The following is a 21,909-nucleotide window of genomic DNA, read 5'->3' on the forward strand; positions in this document are numbered from 1 at the left end:
ATTAAATTCTACTGATATAAGAGACGAGTGACAAAAATCAAAATGGAATATTAAAAATTTAGCATTAGTAATCACAATGTTCAGGTTATGCAGAATGACATCTCTCTGGCGGAAAATATTTTAACTAGTTTCAATACACCAGTCTACACAGGTGCACAATTTTATTAAAATACGAATTAATAGAAGTACGAACGCGATATATCTACTTTCAAAATGTGTAAAATTATCAACTTCCATTAAATAAATAATTAAATTTGGCAAGGCTGGTAAACCCACTGCGTCCTGTTGTTTTTGAAAGAGATTATCTCTGGTCAAGGATACGCGTACACAACCACGTAACTATAATTGAGGTAGGCATTTAACAAGAAGTTACTCACCTTGAGCTAACGGATTTTTATATGAACAATATTTTCCTTAAAATAATGAATGGCAGTTTAATAGTTCCTTTAATTTTTGGTCGGATATTTCCGTCAGTGGCGTGGGCATATTATGTTCACAAGTTTAAAGAGACTTCGTTCGGACAAAAGTTACTTAGGTTGCTATAACATAAAGAGTCGTCCTTACATACAATTTTTTTTTCATTTGTTCTATGAGACGTTTACGTTGTATACAAGGTTTTACAACTTCAATAAAACACAAACAAAGAACTCTATTTACGATAAATGTAGCAAACAACATTAACTGTGATATGAAAACAAAAACTAATTTCACTTCTGACTTAATAACAATTTCCTCTGACGTTTTTAATTTGTTTTGTTTCAAACATTTCATACTTTTTTAAATAAAAGAAATACGCCGTCGGAAAGATATTTCCCAGACTTTCAGAATAGCCTGGGAGGTGTTAATTTTTCTTGATGTATGTTAAAGAAAAATTAACTTTTTTTAGTCTCATAAACCAATTTAATTGATCATTCTTTTGAGTACCCAAAATTGTAAAATCGCATGCCAAAAAAAGTGTAAAGTGTAAAATATTAAATGCAGTTTTGGGTTGTGAATCACAGGTTTTCTCAAGTTCACCAAATTTCCATCGCCCGCATTAAATATAAAAATTAAATCAGTCAGTCAGATATTTGAGAACACAGAGAGGCACCACCACAAAACAAAAAGCAATAACAATTTCATGTTGGTCGTTTCGACTGCAGCTAATAAAATCGCCATATTGTTCCTAGCTTAATATATTATAGTCGCTCGTTTCCAAGAAAACGCATTCCAACTTTATGCATTTGCTTTATTTCCGTAATAAAATTGGGTCCCAACAGACGCTAATAAACATTTGTAAAATACGACTTAAAACATATTTAATACATTCAACTGCACCTGCGAACTGTATTTATTAGTGTAAATATAGGGAAATACATAATATTAAAGTATACAATAATCACAAAATATTTCGTTGTGCGATGAGCAATCTTAATTTGGTTGATTCGCACAAAGAATTGAATAAGCGCGTACAACAATTGTTTTTTAAATAGTGGAAGAAAAATCAGTCAAGGTTAAATTTTTCGATGTGTCTTATTATTAAACAATCGAATTAATCGGTGTAATTCAGTTTTGATATTCGAAAATTGAGGTATTTTTGAGCAATTTGGTTAGTTTGTAAGCGTAGAAAGGCTATCCTTTATTTTTTTAATTCGATTTTAAAAAAGGTAATTCTCAGTTTTATTGTAAAAAAAATGCTGGATATGAAATTCATACTTTTTTTGAATTTACAATACAGCTAACCACTTTTTTTTTAAAGAAATTAACTAAAAACGTGTGAATTCCGAAACGATTTTTGACAATGTGTAAAAATTTTCAAACTTTTTACGAAATTTTGTAAAAGAATGTCTGACAAAAAACCAGGATGTGGCCGTTCTACGAGATAATTTACTCACCTACAGTACGAATCGAATGTTGGCACTGTAGCTTGAAAAACTTGATCACATTAATATTTTTTCTATATTACAGATATAACTTGAGTAGTGAGGAAGATATTCTAATTGTAAATGGCGATTAAGCAATGGAAAAAAGTTTAAATCTTGAATGTTATTCGGAGTCAGAAGCATTATATTGAATTTTTATAAATAATAATGTATAGCTACATATTTAGTTATTCTAGATCTATATTCAACTAAACTAGAAATACTATTGTGTCCACAGCCCAAGTGTTAAGCAGCGTTCTCAAAACTATTTGGCCTTTTAAAATTGGCGATGTAACCACTTAATAATTTTTTAACTCTCTTATTAGGGGGAAATAATAAATAAAATTGTATTTGATGATAAGGCATAGTTTTGAGAATTAAGATTTAGTCAAATATAACCTTAAAAACCTAAATATTCTGGATGCTTGTTACAATCATTCTTCTGAAGTGTAGGACAAATAAAACCAAGTTGGAATTTTTTTTATGATAACGAGACTGGATGAAAAATTATTTCCTTAGCAGGTTTCGCCAAGAAAAGAAATTCGAAAGGTACATAAAAAATATATTCAATGACACAATATAAAATCATAGCAAAAAAGATAAATTCAACATCATGCATAATATTTTTGCATACGTTTTTATAAAACTATCTGTATAATTAAAACCATTTTTAAAATGTTTTGATGTTATGCAATCTGTATTTAAAAAAGTTTTGATAACTTTGATCTTTATTCGGTAAATATTTGACTAAGTACGCTAACAACACTAGAACGAATCTGGAGAGTACGAATCTCTAAAATTTGATGCACTTTAGGTCAACTAACACTACAGCTCCTTTAAAATGTATTATATATCTACTTTTCGGTCACACTTGGAAGAACTTTTTGGTTTGTTATTTAAAAAAAAATAAACCAAATATGAACCTCACGTAATAATGGCTAAAACTGGTCGAGTATTAAGAATTGATACAACACTTCAAAATTGGAAATAAATAACAGGCTATGTGCGCGAAAATCTACGACTAAATTTCATCGGCATGCTCTACGATTATCTTATAAATAGGGGCGGAGCGTAGAAGAAAATCGGCGGCATCCTGACGATCTAACTCATGCAAACTCGAAATTAGGCATCCTACACAGAATAGAGTATTTTAATTTAGGCTCGCAGTTCACACGTATGTACGCACTAAATTCTTAAGCGGTGAAAACTTTTAAATTAGGCACTATCATAGAGAGGCACATTATTGATATTTAAGTACCTATTTGAACGGGTGATCGTTTAAGTAATTCTAAGACGAAACATGTATATACAAAGTGTTTTTATGCGTCAATACTGAAAGGGGCGACAATTCTCGGAAAATAAATAAATAAGAACTAAAAGATTTTCACGAAATTTTATTTATTCATATGACAATTGCTGAAATCTTTTTTATATATTAGATAACGATTGTAGGTTTTGCGAAATTTGGTAGATGCATTTCTTACGTCAAAATACATTTTAAGGTAGAGAACACTTTTCTTAATTTTAACCAATGGCGTCCGTCAGCTAATTATATCCCATAAAGAAAATTGAAATTTTTGCAGCTCAATATTTTGGCTGGATAGTCCAGTCGTTATACATTAAAATAATTAAATAAAAACTGCTATATTTCGCTACACTGGCAAATAAATCAATGTTTGTTGACTTAAAATAAGTTATTGGTCTTCAAAACCAGCTTAACTAAATGTTTATCCCATTTTTTTGTGTTTCATTGAGTTAATGTAGAAATGAAAAAGAAGTGCCGCTTGCTGCAGATGCGCACTACTAAATTTCACAATATAAAAAGCCGTGGAGACATAATAAGCAGTAGTAATATGCTTCGTTTGCAAAATACTGCAAAGTTTTGAAAAAGTCATTTTTCAAAAGTAAAAATATTTTTTGTGGGGTGTTCTTATAGGAAAACAATAATAAATTAAATTCACTCTATTCTATCCTACTCTTAGAAATTACTATAAAAATTAATGTATTATTTATCATTAAATCAATGGTTTTCCTAAAAAAAGATGCCTACATAAAAGCTCCATAAATATATTTGCTTGTTAGATTTGTAAACTTGAAATAAAATTGATAACGCTTATTTTTTCAACCCAAAATTTTAATTAACATCCCTTCCTAGACGCCACTGCACTTAATAATATTATTCTAGGTAGAGTGAAAGTATCTTAGTATTACTAAAACAATATACTTATACCGATACCGAGGTACCAAACTTCAACAAAAACAGCAATCCAGAGTGTTAAACCATTAATTTATGAATAATAAAAAGTAAAAAAACTGCACCAATGTGTAGTAGGGGTACTTCTGAAAAAATCATTTATTATTATTATTTATACTCTAATAAGATTTTTCCTTAAATTAAATTAAGTTACTAAATAATAGCCTTTTTTACGCATTATTCAAACAGATATTCACTGAATTTTACAATGAAATAAACAAGGAAATAGAACAAAAATGGTACTAGTTTCTCAGAGACAAACCTATAGTGCACTTAGCAGTGGTCAACAGTCTCATGGTGTGACTGGAATGTAACGAGTCTAATGCAGCCAATTTCTTCTCGCACAATCCCAAGCGGAGTGCGAGCAAACACCAGTCTCGTCCGTGAGGTTCCGGAGGGTCCAACAACCCGCATAATCTTAACTTAACGGGACCTGGTAGCGCGCTTATGCTTAGAACGCAACCCCATTGAATATGCTTAGCCAAATCCATATCGCCTGAAATAGTTTACACTGGAGGTGCCTTCCATTTAAATTCAACTTTATTACCAAACATAACTATTTCAACTACAGACTCGTAACTATCCAAATTTTCGTTATACAGCACCACATCCAGGGTGGACTCGGCCTCCAACATGGCAGACGCAAAGACTTGAGGCGGGTAACAATAAGGGTCGTCCGAATGGATTTTCAATTCCTCCGGACTTAGGAGGTGGAGTTCCGTCAGCAAACCGGGACACACTTTGGATGTAACCTATACCACAATTGATCTCACTTGGTATTGGTTAGTCGTCCATTACAACTCACCCTCTCGATATCTTGTAAAATTAACCGCAAGAAGTAGAAACAAGATCGAGACGACCGGCTTGGTCCTCGGATCTTAATTTCTATGAAATGAATACCGTCGTTGCCTTCTTGTAAGGTAATTAAACTTTCCAAATCTAACTTGCACATTTTCGAACCCGAGTTCCACTGGTAGAGATCGCAATCGCTGTACGTCGGTGAAGTGAGTTGGGTTTTCCTCAATTCGATCTTTTGCAACGGTCGGGTTAGTTATACAAATATGATTATGGAGATTATAGAGAATTATGCTACCTGTATGTGCGTGAAAATTGACTTGAACGGGTGCAAAATCCCTGCCGATGTATAAAGTCTGATACCTCCATATACGGAATGCCTGGATGAGTATCTCGGATCCTTTGGGTCCCATAAACCGCTTATGGTTTCGGTTTGATTGTATATTGGAAACTCGTATTCGACCTCGTCTTCGATATCACACTACGATTAAAATCCTATTGTCTCTGTTTTTAAAAACAATTTTGGGTCCAAACCAAGGGTAACCGAGACCTAGAGCCGGCAATTGGAGAGCCCTCAAATACAATGCGTTTGGCAAATATCTATAAATCTCTCTATGGTGTTCTTTTTTTTTCAAAATTTAAATTTTAAACCTTTTATAATTATTTCTATTATATATTGCCAAGGAGGCAGAAATAGAGTAGAATCGTATATTTTTTACTCAATTTCGATAAAATATTCCAGTTTTAGAGATAAATTAATCATTTTAATTTTTATTTAATATTTAAACATTATTGCACACATTTTATTCGTTAATATGGGAACACGAAGATAATCCTAAAATTAACCGAAACTAATTATAACAAATGCCAAAATTTATCAATGTTAAAATATACCATACGGCAAATAGACCACGGTATACAAAAAACCTAAGCGCTGCGCCATCTACTAATCGATAAGCGAAGATTCGAAAATCGGACAGGTAGTTTTCTACACTTACTTCACTGAGCACACCGAATATTCGACTATACATTCAAATTCTTTTTCTGTTTAATTACATAGGTAAGATTTCGACTTCTTACTTGGAGACACTGTTTACATACGAGGTGTGTTTAAAAGGTAAGATGATGTTTAAGTTTTGGTTAGTATATATTTATCCTGTCCCTTTCAAAGTAAGACAGATATAATACACTTGCGCCCACGTTTTTTCCAATCCTGGAAGCACTTTGTGGTAAAGCCTTGAGTTCTTCCAGCGATTGTTTTTATCTCCTCAATCATTCCAAACCTCCTTCCCTTCATGGTTTTATTGATTTTCGGGAACAGGAAAAAGTCGCAGGGGGCCATATCCGGTAAATATGGCGGCTGAGACATGACTATGGTTTTGATTTTGGCCAAAAAGTTAGACACTGGTAACGAGATGGATTATCGTAATGCAATTCATTAATTGTTTTCCCACGTTTCCGGATATTATCTTCGTATCAGCTATATTGGAACAGTTTGTACCACTTATAAACATTTTTTTGCTCAAAAAAGAGTCACCATATGCCGTTGTAAACATTTCAAGGGTCTTTGCAGCACTGTATTCTATTTTTTACACAAAAATTTATGCAAATTCTTTGTTCCATTTATTTTTCAGCAGAAAATCGCCAAGTACGGAAAACACGTCTTATCCTTCTGTCTCACCCAAAAAAGTAAACGTGCAAATTTAGTTGAAACTGTGAACATATGTTAGGGGGATGTGTATCAATTACAAAAGTCACCTTACTTTTTGAACACACCGCTTACATATTTTGACTATAACAAACTTTCTTTAAAACCCATTACTCTAAAGTTAATTTCTCAACCATTCAAATATTGATAGATTAAGACCCTACATCTCTCTGTTTACGTACAAATTACTGGCTAATTGCCTCCAAAATAGGTTTGGTAAATGTTTAGATTGGTGGATTCAAAACTATAACACAAGTGCCCGACCGAGATTAAAAGAGAATTAAGTTTTTTTAAGGAACTTTATGAAAACTGCATTTAAATTTAAATTTAAAATGCAGAAGTATACATAATAAAATTTAGTGAAAAGCGGATTACAACTATGACCACAGCCAGTTATTAACTATTGGTCTAGAATATACCAACTTACGTGTATACATAAATGCAATGCTTCGAGTAGTTCAAGCACTTCAGATGAATCGCATTCGTTAAAAGTAGCCTGGAAGTCTTCAGCAGTATAAACCCCTGTTACTCTTGCGTGCGAAATGAATTGGTTCGACAACAATTCACCCAGCAAGTGACATCCCAGCCAAGGAACCGCGAGCACGACGAGATGTTCTATACAGTAGACCTAAAGAGATATTATATCATAAGCCGGAATGTCATATCATGGAGGCCACCTCTCCCATAATATGAAGCTGGCGTAGAAGTTCCTCAATATGATCCTCCGATGCGAGTAAATTGATTTGGTTCCATAGTAAATCCGAAAAATCCCGTTTAGTAACTACAGGGAATTGTTGGTAATCGTGCCTTAACGTGGCCAACCAGGTCAAGCTATGTTCGAGTAATCCGGTCCACGTCCCAATTGTTTGCTAAAATTTTGGCATAATTTTTGCTTCGAATGCAATCGCAAAAAGTACCTGAATACATTCCTGTTTCACGTTAGCCAAGATGGTTTTAAAGTGCTTAAATGCATGAGAGGCGGGTACGTTCGCATCCATGACAACAACGACGTCCATTAAATTAGGTATATGAGGTAGTAGCTTCTTAACGGTTTCTAATGTATTTTGAGCATCCGGTGAGATCCAGTCTCCGTTTGGAGCTTTCACGGCTCTCGTGAGATCCACGTGAGTGGCAACTAACACTATTTGGCCGAATTCACCTTTAGTAGGAAGTACGAATGTCTAGTAACTAGAGCCCTTCTTAAATATGCGTGTGGGATTTGGAAACAATAATTCTCTAAAGATGGACCATGAAAGCTTGAGGTGGTTTGTCATGATTCGTTATATCTATATGATTTTATACCAATTAAAATGTGAATTATATCTACTGTACCCAGTTCGCATTCTTATATCTTTTTTAGCTATCCACATATAGGGTGTCTGTTTTGAAAAAATCATTTAATAGATATTTCATAATATCAAAAGATAAACATTTGTGCAGGGTCTTTTTTAAAAATGTAGCAATAGAAATACAGATATTTCTAAATATTTATTTTTGCTTTTTCAATCCGCTGCCTGTATTACGAAGATGTTCAAAAATGGCACGTAATTATTTTATAAAAAGGGTGTCTAAACCCTTCCAAAAAATCTAATTTTTCTCTGATTTAATTCTGGAACTGCAGAAATTATATTATAAAAAACATATGTCTCGTTATCTGTGCGTTTGTGAATTGACTATACCGGATGACACAAAAAAGTGGGATCACTCTATAACTTTTAAACGACTTGAGAGAGCGATTTGAAATTGGGGTTAATATAGGCTGAACGTCCAATTTTTTGACTTTCGAATTTTAAATGGCACAACCTATATTTTTTGCAATTTTGGATTCAGCAGATCATTCTACGTAGGATAGGATGGTTTTTCTCTCTTTTTTTTGTTTTTTAAAATTGTATTTAATTTTTGAAAATTGTGTCTAGTAGGCTGTGACCATCATAAACAATATTTACCATGATAATCCAAATCGATAACACGACAAAATCGATAATCAGATAAAAATGTACAATCAGTCAGAATTTTCAATCATGCCGACTTAATGATGAATACAAGCAAAGCCACCTAAGTAATATTTTATTTTTATAAAAATGTATTTACTTATCTGGTTGTTTCCTTCCTGTGAGCTCATTTTTAACGGATTTAGAAAATTTGCGCAATGTTGCAAAAAATGTACAGGTTTGTTCCCGCTAGGGTGCTATTTGAAAAAACTAAGCTATTCTAAAAAATTAATAGTTCATTACCTTAAATGCTAGTTGCCATTAGACTAGTAAAGAAAAGTTTCATTTAAATAAAGATTTAAAAAAAAAAGAGAAAAACTATCCTATCCTATCCAAAAATGCAAAAAATATGGGTTGTGCCATTTAAAATTCGAAAGTTACTGTCCTTTCCGCTCAAACTGAAAGTGTAACCATTGACTACATATTATCAAAAAATTGGACATTCAACCTATATTATGCCTTCCAAATTTCAAATCGCTATCTCAAGCCGTTTCCTACTTTCTTGTATCACCCGGTATATACTAGTTAATTCTTTATCAAATTATCTTCAAAATGAATATTTTTTATGGTTAACCAGTCTATAATTTCTTGGTTTTCTCCGACATGAAATTTAAGCCTTCTCTATGCGTCCCAACTAAATCAAAATATCTTTTCTAATTGGTAAAAACCCATTTCCACAAGTTAATGATTGAAAACAAAATATGGAATCCGCAACTTACAAGTTGGCAGCTCGGCCGGTTGCCTCGCTAGGACGAAATTTAACCAGAAACTGACTTGCTGGACTTGCACAGACGACGGCTCGTCCAAACTGAACAAAATCGCCGTGATTGCGTACGGGGAAGGCCACAGAAAATGATGATAAACCGGAAAATAACATTCCTGACCTGAGAAATCCCAGACTATAACGTCTCCCACACTGGATACGTCCAACTATAAAAATCGATTACCCCTATTATGACACACTCCCAGTAGATTGCTAGGAGATATTGGGGTACAATGATTCCACGAAGGTATAAATTAGCATTTTTTCAGCGATATACTATCAAACAAAATTGTTCTTCAAACGTAAGATTGTTGATACCTGCAGAAGGATATATCCAACGTCTATGGTCTGCTTTATACGTCTGCTTCGCGACTTCTAATGCTACTACCAGTTCACTTTTACCTATTTACTTGTTGCTTTGCCTCCTAAATATTTAATACTACATGATAGTTCGATAAAACATACCAGATTGGACACAAAACACAATTTATTAGTCAAGAACATCAGCCGATTTGCTTATAAGCTGAGGTTTGATACTACTCTAGGGCTAGGGCATATTTGATCGTTTATTTAACAAATTGCGGTATAGTATTATTCAAGCAGAGATCATTTCCCTCTTAGAATCATTTTAACCTCGCCCCCTCTATCCCTTAACTCACAGTTTGTACATGAATGCCACTCGTCGAATGATAATTTGGTGGAGTTTCAAACGTGATCGAATTCTGCCTAGAGGTGACATCCATTTCTATTTGGGTGTTGATTGGGGAAGAAGGTCTTGCTGAAAATGCTGAAGGTTGCCGCTAGATCGAAGATTGCAATATTTTACCTACATTTACTACTTTGCAGCGAGCTGGACCTTCGAAAGAGCGAGCTAAATAGCCCTGCCCCCAACGATTTAGCCATTGCGGTTTTTCCGACGCCGCAATGTCCTAGCAATCTCAGCGATATCCTCAATGCGGGTCTGGAGGTTGGCACCAATTGCCTAGTAAAGGCATCTCGTTGGCCAGAATTTCTCAGACGATCTAAAAGTTCCGCGATATCGTTGTGACCGTACTTTACAGCAGTTATGTCGGCTCGAATATTGTCGGCGTTTCGCACGTCGATATTGCAGCCAGCTGCGCAAAGGCATCTAAAACGAGGCGACTGCCTAATTCAATATGTATTTACCCGAGAAAGTGAACAGCAGTATTTTCTGCATCTCTAGGTATATCCCCGTACATTTTCAGAAAATTTCAATTTACGAATATTGCCAATACGCCTTATTTTATCACACAGTGGCAATGGTTGACTAGATTTAGAGGACGAATCATTGAATTCAAGAGGTGATAATGAAAGCCTCCAACAAAAATCATTCCGTCGAAGCGCTAGTGGTTAAATATGTCATCCAACTTTCGCCATTCAGAGAACTGCCTGAAGCAAGTTGTTGCTTGATTTATTTTATACATGAGTTTGGTTTCGAATTTTCTTAAATTTAACAGATTATTGTGGAATTAAAATGAAGAAATTTTACTTCGACAATGGAGCGCAGACCTTTGATTTGGATAATGGAGATTTTACAGTTTTCTATGAAGAACTTGAAAAAGTCACATATGGTGTTGAAATTGGTGATAAATGGACTGGGGACAGTTTTGTTACTTTTATTCGAGGAAACAAGCAAGCAAGCAAAAGTTTTTTTTTTTAGAAAAATCAGGATAGAATAGAACACCTGTTTATAAGTTTTTAATGTAATTTATAAAAACCCTGTATATGAAGTTAAACACTGAACCCTTTTTCTTGAACTGTACAAGCCCCGGACAAGTCCGCGGACATTTTTAGCAGCTTTTTCCCACGGTAGTAAACTGGAGAACTTGTTTACCACCCATGTTAACGCATTTTCGAACTCCCAATAATGATTCCCGATAGACGACTTTATCAGCGATCTGAGCTTCCACCAATTTGGCAAAATTCAATACATAACATTCCAAATTCTATTCGAAAAACTTTGTCTTGCTTTCGCCAATTTGTCCAGTGCGTGCTCATAATTCAACAATAATGGGTGAGTATATCTAATTCTACTTTCATTAGTTTGCTTTAACATGCGACTAAGGTTATTTCTGACACCGATTTGTGTTTAAATTCTTAATTTAAAATTTGAAATTTGAGAATGGTAATTTTTGGAATGATAGGTAAACAAAACAAAGTTTACATTTATTATACTTCACGGTAAAAAGCGGATTGATAAGTGAAAACTTGTAACACTAGTTTTAGAAAGAAACAAATAATATTGATTGGCGGCATTTTTAATAGGTAAACGAAACAATTGAACTGCCAAAATGTTCAATATTCAATTCATGTTATTTGCTTACCTAACAACTGAAATATGCCCGTTTTTGGCAGCCAAATGAAGCGGATAAAGTCCTTTAGTTGTCGGCAATTCGACGCTACAGCCTAGAAGGCATAGTAGTTGCACGACGTCCAATAAACCTAGGGCGCAAGCTATGTGAATGGGGTATTCCCCGCGCTGGAAGATTTTTGCTAACCAACTATAGACAATATCATAGGAATATGTTGCTTACAGAATCTGCGATCTCGAAATTGGCCCCAGCTAGCAGCAAAACTTTTGCGATTTCGGTGTGAGATTGCCTCAGGGCCAGGTGCAATGCTGGATCCGGTCCTGTGTCCAGTTCAGTGCCGCATTCCACTAAATATCTAGAAATTAATTAGGTATTTACGTTTTCATAGGGTATAAAATGAGCTCAGTTTCTCTGGTGCGAATATAAGAACCATGCTTTATTATTTATTCGGCGAGAAAAAAAATTATTTTGTTAGTCAATATAATGTATAGGTATATAATAAATTAGTCAATATTAATTTACCTTACTTGTTCGATTGATCCCCTGCGTGCAGCAAATTGTAATGCAGTAAAATCGAAAGAATCGTTATTTGAGCTGCACGAATATCCTCTACTCAATTGGGACATATTATTTTCTACGTGCAAACTAAAAAAAGTATAAATTTTTGGCGACCTTATACATACTTAAAAAAAATTGTTTTCGCTCGGATTTTTCATACTTATATTACCTACAAAATATTTCAGCCTTAACGTTCAATAACATTACTTGAAATTTATTTAACACGAGATAGTTGAACATACTTACGCGAATGTAGCTTTTAATTAGATATTGCCCTTCTATCAAGGGGAAATTGAAATTGAGTGGACACTGTCAAATATTATTAGATAATTCAAATTGAACTACGTTATCGCAATAAAAACGAATCCTACGCACTTTTCCCAAATAAGGTACCTACATATTTATCAGCTGATGTTTTGCAGGTATTGATTTTTTGCTCTCTCTTTGCTCATTTCTTTGGAAAAGGCCTAATAAACATTATGTATATTTAATGGTTTCCCAGATAGATGAGCGGATTAATGTAAATAAATGTAGATTAAAATAATTTAATTTCATGCAATGATTTTTGAATGAGATTTGAAATTGAAAAAATGACTTCTTAAAATAACATAAATAGTTAAATTGGGAGCATTTCTATACCCACATATCAGGAAGTCAATAATAACCTTTTCGTGGAGCATTCTTGGGAACTTACGGACGTTCATGATTTATTTGCCTATTTACCTATTGTCGGGGGTGTTTGTAAAGAACGTGTAAAGATTTTTATATTGGCAACCTTAATTTAAATGTGATTTACAAATTGTTTTACAGGATTAGGGTGTTCCGCAATAATTCAAAAATTATCTACCATATAGAATTTATTTGATAAATATAAAAACATCATTTCTTACTCAAGCGACGTTTGTTATTGAGCCCCAAAATTGAAAAGAGGAGAAACTTCGTTTAGAATTTGTAAGAGGGGCATGGATAAAAAGAGGGATTGGAAGACATTAACCTAGTTAATTTGATGGTATACTTCTGTATTATTATGGATCATCCTTCATTAAATTATATTACAAATCCCTACTTTGGAAGACCTCCGAAAATTCAAGATGAAGTAAGCAAACTCGGTAATTGTGGTTTATTTATACATGTGCTAATCCTAGGTTATGTTTAGATGCTTACCAAATTGGGACAGCCCCATGTAGCTAGCTTTAATTACATGGTTAACCAAGGTTTAGATCAAGCTATAAAAAACCTAGTTCCAGTCGAATTTATGGTAGACGATAAAAAAATTAAGCTAATTATCACTGGTTGTAGCCTGAGCAATCCACAAGTACCATTTGGTACTATTGGTGTGAAAAATGGTCTTATCTACCCGACAGAGTGCAGGCAGCGCAACTCAACTTATGCAGGAAAATTTATAATAGATGTGGAATGGTATCTAGATGATCGACCACAGCAACCTTTTCAGAAGGAGTTAGGAAATATTCCTATAATGTTAAAGGTAATTCGTAGTGATGTCGTTGCCAATCTTATTTTCAATTGTTACAGTCAAATCGTTGCAATTTAGAGAAGCTGAAGCCACAAAAATTAGTTGAACATGGTGAACATGAGCAAGAATGGGGTGGATATTTTGTTGTTTCAGGCCTTGAAAAGATAATAAGGATGTTACTGTTAACTAGAAGGAATTATCCTATAGCTATTAGAAGATCGGGATGGAAAGGGAGAGGTACTTTATTCTCTGATCTTGGTATATCAATCAGATCCGTTACAGAAGATCAAACATCAACTGTAGGTTTATTGCTTGTAGCATTATAAAAAATTTGCTATTGATTTTTCATTTTAGAACAATGTTTTGCATTTTGTAACTGACGGCACTGCCAAGCTCATGTTTAGCTACCAAAAAATGTTGTATTATGTTCCATTGTGCCTGATTCTAAAATGTTTAAGTGATTATACTGACTATTACACTTACCAGAGGCTTGTCCAAGGTTTTGAAGATGATGTTTACTATGTAGAGTTAGTAAAATTAATAATAAATAATAAAATAGTTTACTAAATGAATAAATATAAATTTTAGTTGTATTCAAGAGATGCTAAAGCAACTTCACATGGAAAACCTCCATACTCATAAGGACTGTAAATCATATTTAGGAAAAATGTTCAGAGTAAGATTTTATGAATGTCCAGAATGGTTTACAGATGAAGAAGTTGCCGAATTTGTCCTGAAAAAGTGTGTTCTTATACATTTAGAGAATACTGAAGATAAGTGGAACCTATTAGTCTTCATGACCCAGAAATTATTTGTTTTCGCCAGGGATAAGTGTAAAGTCGAAGGAGCTGATGCAGTTATGATGCAAGAGGTACTGCAAGGTAAGATTAGAAAACAACAAAACAACAAAAAAAAATGTATTAAGTAATTTCAGGGGGCCATTTGTATCTTCAAATTTTAAAGGAAAAAATGCAAATGTGGCTAAATTCATTGAGAATTAATATTCTAGGCCTCAATAAGAGCAACAAATTTAGCTATTCTCAGTCTGACATTTTGAGGGCAGCAAAAGTAACTGGCTCATTTGAACATGCTTTAAAATTATTTTTGGCCACTGGGAACTTACAGAGTCCTTCAGGTTTAGGTTTAATGCAAGACAAGGGCTTAGCTGTAATTGCTGAAAATATTAATAGAATGAGGTATATGTCACATTTTCGAGCAGTTCACAGGTAGGGTACTAGTGAAAATTTGACCATTTTGCTTTAAAGAATAATTTTAGAGGGTCATTTTTTCAAGAAATGAGAACAACTGAGGCGAGACAGCTTTTGCCAGATGCCTGGGGATTTATTTGCCCTGTTCATACCCCAGATGGAGCTCCTTGTGGGTTGCTTAATCATTTGGCAATGAACTGTATAATAACGGATGTTGCTGACCAAGTAAAGGTTAATAAAATACCATTGATATTGACTGAAATGGGCATGTTGCCAGCGAGAAACATTAACAAAAACACAAACTTGAAGGATACCTACATAGTACAATTAGATGGCAAGGTTATAGGTATAACCCATTAATTGCTCGATTTAAAGAAAAATAATACTAAAATAGCTTATTTTTAGGCTATGTCCAAAAGAATAGAGCACAAGTCATTGTCAATCAATTAAGATTGATTAAGATCAAAGGTGAACAGGTACCTGATAGCTTGGAGATTGTCTTGATTCCAATGAAAGACACCAAGGCCCAGTATCCAGGGATATTCTTGTTTACAGGACCTGCTCGAATGATGAGGCCAGTGTTAAATTTAAAAGTGAACGAGGTTGAATTGATTGGGACCTTTGAGCAGGTCTATTTGAATATCTGTATTACCCTTGAAGAAGCTTATAAAGGTAAGTTTGTAAAGGTCATTAATTCACTGTGAAATATGCAAAAATATATAACAATTAAAAATTCTGTCATAAACTTCTAAAAAGGAAGTACTCAAGTCAATAGAGTAATTAAAAAATAAGAGAATAAAACTCAGCTTTTATTAACTTTTTAATGCTTTTTTTCCAAAATATTGCATTTTTATAAAGTATTACAACAAATATATTGACTTTCCTTTCACTTCATTAATGCTTTCAAATAACAAATGTAAAGGTCAATTATTGCCTGAACCTGATTCAAACGTGAAAGTCACTGCACCTTACATGCATTGTCAGAAATGATAGTTTAATTGTAAAGCTCTATTTAAAACCATTAAATGAAAAAAGAAAAATTATTTTATTTTCTAAACAATATTTATCCTTAATTGCCAACTATTTTAGAAATCACATTTTTTACATCATAAAAGGAACACAAAATTTTATATTAGGGAACATATTTAAGTATGTGGGGCACCATATAATCCTATTTCATTGAACTTGAAGTACATACTGCTTCAATTAGGAATGGAGCTACCTGTTTAGTGATCACCGCCTTCAGTTTGAAAAAGAGACTTTACTTCATTGAATACTTCATCTTTGGATTTAGATCCATCTACTGTTTTTACTAGATTAAGATTCGCGTAGTGTTCAATTATAGGTTTAGTCTCGGATATATAAGTATTGAACCTCTTTTTTAAACTCTCCACATTATCATCAACGCGCCCGCTTGTAGCGCCTCTCTTCAAGCAACGTTGCAGGCATACTTCTTCCGGGCATTCAAAAAATAACACAAATTTTAAGTTCACTTTATTAGCCATGGTTCTGTTCCACCCGTCCAAGTTGTCTTTATTTCTTGGAAAGCCGTCGATTAAAAAATTGTCCTTTCCCGAAGTCTCCATCGCCCTTTCAAGCAGTCCGCATGTAATCTCGACGGGTACTATTTTTCCTTCTTTAATGTAATTTTCTATAAGTTCCCCGAATTGGGATCCCGGATTGTTACGTTCTTCGCGCAACAAATCGCCCGCAGAAAGGTGGACATAACCGAAATTTTCGAAGATTTTCTGACATATCGTGCCCTTGCCAGCTCCCGGACCTCCCAAAACAAAAACGACATTTGGAGTCATTTTCAAAACGTTCTTGACGGCGGATCTGAAAGCACTGGTTATCATTGAATCGACGCGAACACGCCGTACACGTTCAATAATACGGTAGCGACATAACCTTGTTTTGATTAACTTCAATTTTCTTGGAATTGTAAAATAAGTGTAATCCTGTTATTTATCAAGCGTTTGGCGCATCTTTTACGTCGAAACCAGACGTCGTACATCATCCCCAGTATTCTGAACAGACTTGGATTATTTATTTTTGTTAATTGCCTTCTAAATTTGCAGTTGCCGTGTTGCCAGTTGTAATAATAAGGTTTTAAATGAATGCGAATAGTTCATTGAAGTGTATCGATTTTACGCAAAACGGCTAATAGCAAAATCAATAACAATTTAAGTTGTTGCCGTTGCTATTGAACATTATAAATAGGCATATTGATTTTTATGTGAATGCGGCAACGTGGCCGTTTGCCTGTTAACATTTTGAAACAGATGGATTCATTTACGCAGTGGGCAGAGTCGGACTTCATCACATTCCTCAATTTCTCGACATTTGTATATATATTTTTTTAAATTTAAGTACCAATTAAGTTTGCTAACACTTACAGGTGGCTTGCAATTTTAGGCATCACAACTCATATGGAAATTTCAAAAACTGCATTCCTGTCAAATTTGGCTCAACTAATTCCAATGCCAGATTGTAACCAATCACCCCGTAATATGTACCAGTGTCAGATGGGTAAGCAGACAATGGGTAGTCCTTGTCACAACTGGGACTTCCAGTCGGAAACCAAACTGTACAGATTACAAACTCCAGGAACTCCCTTATTTAGACCTGTGCATTATGACCTGATGAAACTGGATGACTTTGCAATGGGTACAAACGCTATCGTTGCTGTTATCAGTTATAGTGTAAGTTTTGATTAGTTGTTTTTTTGTTTTCTCATTACCCTCATAAAACATTTTGTAAATTATAGGGGTATGATATGGAAGACGCAATGATTATAAACAAAGCCTCAGAGGAGCGAGGTTTTGCTCATGGCTCTATCTATAAATCAGAATTTGTTGAACTAGACCATGAGTCATCATATTTTGCTAGAGATCCTACAGCACCAACATTAGCAGAGCTTATGGACGAGGACGGTCTTCCATTTGTAGGGAGGAGAATGATGGAGGGTCAACCTTTTTATTGCTACTATGATGCTGATAGGATGATTTACAAGAAAGTGTACTTTAAAGGTAAAGAAGAATGTTATTTGCACTCAGTTAAGCTCTGTGGAGAGTTTAAAGCCAATGTTAGGAAGACGGTGTGTTTTACTTACAGAGTTCCAGTATGTACAATATATTTTCAAGATTTTTTTAAATTTATGTTGTAATTTTTTTTTAGCGAAATCCATCAGTTGGAGACAAATTCGCTAGCAGAGCAGGCCAAAAAGGGATTTGTTCGCTAAGATATCCGTCCGAGGATTTGCCATTTACAGAAACAGGTAATTAATAACTTAATTCAAAGATGCCTGAACAATAACAGGGCAAGGGGATAGGGGATACTTCAAGATAACTCGCTATGAATACCGATTTAGATAACAAAAATTTTTGTAGGGTTTAAAAAGAGGCTCGCTGGGAACATTTAACATGATAGGATCTGAGTTGCCATTGAATATTTTGCTTTTTTAATTTAATTGACTTAAGAATATTTCTTATTTATTATAACTTCAAGAATACACAAGAGCTTATTTTTTTCGAGCAGTTTGAGGAAAAAACTGCCACTGAAAAAATAGAAGTTGCAAAGATGAGTACTTTTTTTGGCAGTTTTTTGAGTTTAATTGAATTTTGTTTTCTTCAACGGCACAAAAGGATGCACTTTGGTAACAAAATTTATGGACTATATATTAGCTGATTTAAGGAACCATAGATTAATGAACCAAGCAGAAATTAGACTGTTTGAAGGTTACCATCTTTACAGTGACAAAAATATGGTGGCTTAAGAGTTTTTTAATGTATGAATTAATTCATTGATAAAATGAAGCAATTTCTAATATACAATAATAAAAAAAATTACAGTTTTACACTATCAGTTATTTAATTCTCAGATATGAAAAAATAATGTTTATTCAAAAAAGGTACTAAACTCTAGAGTGAAAAGAAATGAAACATTCAAAAATAATAGTAGTGTCTTTTAACATTTTCATCACATTAAATTGTTATATTTTATATTAGCATTTTTAATATTATGCTAATTTTAAAAGTTTAGGAATAATTTTATTGGTTTTATGAACTGGCACTGAAAAAATAATAATTATTTTATTAATTAATTAGTTATTAATTTTTCTGGCAGTTTGTTGAGTTTAATTGCCTAAATGCAACGAATTTTGTTTTCTTCAATGACAAAAAAGGAGATGCACTTTTTTAATAACATTTATGGAATATACCGGCACAAGAAAGTGGGAACACTAAAACTTTTAAATGGCCTGAAATAGTGATTTTAAATTTTCTAGAGTTAATATAGGCTGAAAATCCAATTTTTTGAAAATATATAGTAAATGGTTGTAAATGTAGTAAATGGTAACTTTCGAATTTTAAATTGCGCAACCTATATTTTTTTGCATTTTTGAATTCAGGAGATAGATCATTCTACATAGGATCTGACGGTTTTTATCTTTTTTTTTTGTTTTTTTAATTTTTATTTAATTTTTGAAAATTATTGTGTTTAGGAGCCTGTGGCCATCATAAATACTATGTACCGGGTCACCTGATTATGGGAAAAATTGTAAATGAAACTTTTTTACTTGTCTGGCAAATGGCATTTAATGTAACGAACTATTAATTTTTTAGGATAATCTAGTTTTTTCAAATATCACCCTAGTGGGGACAAAAACTTTTTAAAACCGGCACTTTTTTTGCAACATTTTGACAAAAAAAATTGAAATCCTTTAAAAAATAAGTTCACATGAAGGAAAAAAACCAGATAAGTAAATACATTTTTATAAAAAAAAATATTATTTAGGTGGCTTTGCTTCTATTCATTATAAATTGTCAAATTGGTAAGATTCAGAATGCAGAAGACACTCTCGACAAGCTCATGCAGTCGAAAGAAAAAAACAGATTAGTATTTAAAAAAAAAAAATTCAAAATGTACAAACTTTTATTTTTATCATATTAAATTGTTATATTTTTTATTAGTATTTTTAACATTATAGCAATTTTAAAAGTTTGGAAATAATTTTATCAAACTACCAGCGGATATTTTAATGGTCGTATTAGTTGAAAACGAGGTTTGGAATGGCTCACACCTTAACATTATTTGATGGTGGTTTCGAAAGTGTATTATATATATATGTGTATATGTATGTATGTATATGTATGTATTAAGAATATGAACGTAATGCCATTTTATAGGTTTAATCCCAGATATTTTATTCAATCCCCATGGTTTCCCGTCGCGAATGACGATCGCCATGATGATAGAACTCATGGCAGGGAAATCGGCGGCATTGCACGGATTGGTACACGATGCGACACCATTCAAGTTTAACGAAACTTCAACAGCAATTGACTATTTTGGGAAACTATTAGAAGCTGGTACAGTGGTATTACATTAGGATTCGAAAATTTGTTATTTTCATTACAGGTGGTTATAATTATTACGGAACCGAAACGTTGTATTCGGGTATTGACGGGAGGGAGTTTTCCGCACAGATATTCTTTGGGATCGTTCATTATCAAAGACTCAGACACATGGTTTCGGACAAGTGGCAGGTACACTTAGTGTCTGTGTATATATTCCTATGTTAATTGTGGTAATTTATTTTAGGTTAGATCGACCGGTCCCACCGATATTACAACGAGGCAGCCAATAAAAGGTCGAAAACGAGGCGGGGGTGTCCGCTTTGGTGAAATGGAACGAGACGCATTGATCAGTCATGGTTCGCCATTTCTTTTGCAGGATCGGCTTTTAAATTGTTCCGATAAGACGACGGTAGGACTTATTTTCATAGCTTCAAATTTTTACATTGTCGTATTCCAGGCTTCGATTTGCACGTCTTGCGGTACCATATTAGGACCCATCAAAATTATATCCAGGAGAGCGGACAGGCCACAAATGTCAGAGAAAAAGGATACGTGTCAGTTTTGCGGTCACGGTAGAAATGTTTCGTCAATTCAGATTCCCTATATATTTAAATATTTTGTTACTCAATTGGCGAGCTGCAATATTAATGTCAAGATTGAATGCAAAGATGTATGATGTCTAAGGAACAAAGTGCCTAGAAGAAAGGCGAAAGATTTTTTTTTCAGTAATTATATTGTATAAATAGGTTCATAGCGCTTGTACTTTTTATTTCTTTAATTTTCGTAATTTTAATTTGTGTTTTTTACTATTGCCCCGCATACAACTACTTATGGTAGTAACATGGATTTCGAATCACAGTAATCCACTACATTTTGGCAGCCATTTTTTTTGTATTGTGCGATATATCATCGTATGCATATGTCGAATGAAACCCGCTTTGAACGGGACAGGCGCAGAAATTCCTCAAAACTGTTGCTCTCAATAACCAAAACTTACCAATATGTTGTTTTCTATGGTCAATTGTTAGGTTGCTGAAATTTTATATATTGGGAACATTCAAAAAGAGGAAAATTTGAAAATGTATAGTAGGTATAACTAACCAACAATTAAGGTTTAACAGGAATGTTATCTATTATTTATGGCGCATCGACCATTTACACAGTTGACATTGTCATGAAACACTAATAAACATACCACCAGTATTTGATTTTACTTCCAATCACTGACGTAGTTGTCAACCTCTCAGTTTTAGAAGGTAGGAATTGCAATTCAAAATAATTCTTATATGTTTGCGACAGGGTCGCCAGGTTTACTGATTTATTGCTAATGGAGTAACTACAAATTTGCAAATACTGCAAGTAGCATTTAAATTGATTGTTGTACAACTGATTGCACTTTCACACAGTTTATATTGCAAATTTATAAATCATTTAATCTAGCTATCCTGTGGTAAAAATCATTCAAAAGTTTTAAAATATAAACAGCTATATAAGTAATTATCATTTTGTGATCACCAGAAACTGCGACTCCGAACTTAGGAATTTATTTATTTAAATGAAAAAATAA

General features: G+C 33.6%; 3 protein-coding genes across 6 annotated transcripts; 1 reads left to right on the plus strand and 2 right to left on the minus strand.

The window, feature by feature from the left end:
• Positions 1 to 1,233: 1,233 nt before the first annotated feature.
• LOC132700187 (death-associated protein kinase 1-like) lies at positions 1,234 to 12,700 on the minus strand. Its single transcript, XM_060667366.1, has 15 exons — positions 12,550 to 12,700; positions 12,268 to 12,472; positions 11,968 to 12,100; positions 11,758 to 11,912; positions 10,243 to 10,541; positions 10,072 to 10,190; positions 9,369 to 9,579; positions 7,576 to 7,817; positions 7,336 to 7,527; positions 7,086 to 7,286; positions 5,249 to 5,431; positions 4,961 to 5,185; positions 4,703 to 4,907; positions 4,418 to 4,651; positions 1,234 to 3,032 (listed from the first exon to the last, which is right to left on the minus strand). Exons 2-15 carry the CDS (start codon positions 12,369 to 12,371, stop codon positions 2,923 to 2,925), a joined length of 2,613 nt encoding a protein of 870 aa, XP_060523349.1. The 5' UTR covers positions 12,372 to 12,472; positions 12,550 to 12,700; the 3' UTR covers positions 1,234 to 2,922.
• A 551-nt stretch (positions 12,701 to 13,251) lies between these two features.
• On the plus strand, positions 13,252 to 21,795 carry LOC132700186 (DNA-directed RNA polymerase I subunit RPA2). Of its 4 annotated transcripts, none has more exons than XM_060667362.1 (15): positions 13,252 to 13,399; positions 13,460 to 13,789; positions 13,837 to 14,076; positions 14,132 to 14,304; positions 14,366 to 14,658; positions 14,712 to 15,003; positions 15,054 to 15,331; positions 15,391 to 15,657; positions 17,401 to 17,687; positions 17,753 to 18,106; positions 18,163 to 18,262; positions 20,172 to 20,354; positions 20,404 to 20,531; positions 20,587 to 20,751; positions 20,800 to 21,795. In XM_060667362.1, the coding sequence occupies exons 1-15, from the start codon at positions 13,310 to 13,312 to the stop codon at positions 21,016 to 21,018; spliced, it is 3,399 nt and encodes a 1,132-aa protein (XP_060523345.1). In that variant the 5' UTR covers positions 13,252 to 13,309; the 3' UTR covers positions 21,019 to 21,795. The 4 variants fall into 4 exon arrangements, with proteins under 4 accessions (XP_060523345.1, XP_060523346.1, XP_060523348.1 ...); XM_060667363.1 differs by having other exon boundaries at positions 13,254 to 13,399; positions 13,449 to 13,789; XM_060667365.1 differs by having other exon boundaries at positions 13,262 to 13,412; positions 13,603 to 13,789.
• LOC132700188 (UMP-CMP kinase) lies at positions 15,823 to 17,013 on the minus strand. The gene has a single exon (XM_060667367.1). The coding sequence runs from the start codon at positions 16,839 to 16,841 to the stop codon at positions 16,212 to 16,214; it is 630 nt and encodes a 209-aa protein (XP_060523350.1). The 5' UTR covers positions 16,842 to 17,013; the 3' UTR covers positions 15,823 to 16,211.
• Positions 21,796 to 21,909: the final 114 nt, after the last annotated feature.

This window comes from Cylas formicarius, unplaced genomic scaffold, assembly GCF_029955315.1.
Source record: "Cylas formicarius isolate icCylForm1 unplaced genomic scaffold, icCylForm1.1 PGA_scaffold_3__17_contigs__length_32017465, whole genome shotgun sequence".
NCBI lineage: Eukaryota > Metazoa > Arthropoda > Insecta > Coleoptera > Brentidae > Cylas > Cylas formicarius.

Bases quoted from the DNA above. Each gene is read 5' to 3' on its own strand.
- LOC132700188 (XM_060667367.1), bottom strand. From the start codon at position 16,841: ATGATAACCAGTGCTTTCAGATCCGCCGTCAAGAACGTTTTGAAAATG.
- LOC132700186 (XM_060667362.1), top strand. From the start codon at position 13,310: ATGGTATACTTCTGTATTATTATGGATCATCCTTCATTAAATTATATT. The intron at 20,532-20,586 runs GTACACTTAGTG...AATTTATTTTAG, and splicing joins TGGTTTCGGACAAGTGGCAG to GTTAGATCGACCGGTCCCAC. The intron at 20,752-20,799 runs GTAGGACTTATT...GTCGTATTCCAG, and splicing joins ATTGTTCCGATAAGACGACG to GCTTCGATTTGCACGTCTTG.
- LOC132700187 (XM_060667366.1), bottom strand. From the start codon at position 12,371: ATGTCCCAATTGAGTAGAGGATATTCGTGCAGCTCAAATAACGATTCT. The intron at 9,580-10,071 runs GTGAGTTAAGGG...CGATTTTTATAG, and splicing joins GTGGCATTCATGTACAAACT to TTGGACGTATCCAGTGTGGG. The intron at 7,818-9,368 runs GTAAGTTGCGGA...TTCCTACTAAAG, and splicing joins ACCGGCCGAGCTGCCAACTT to GTGAATTCGGCCAAATAGTG.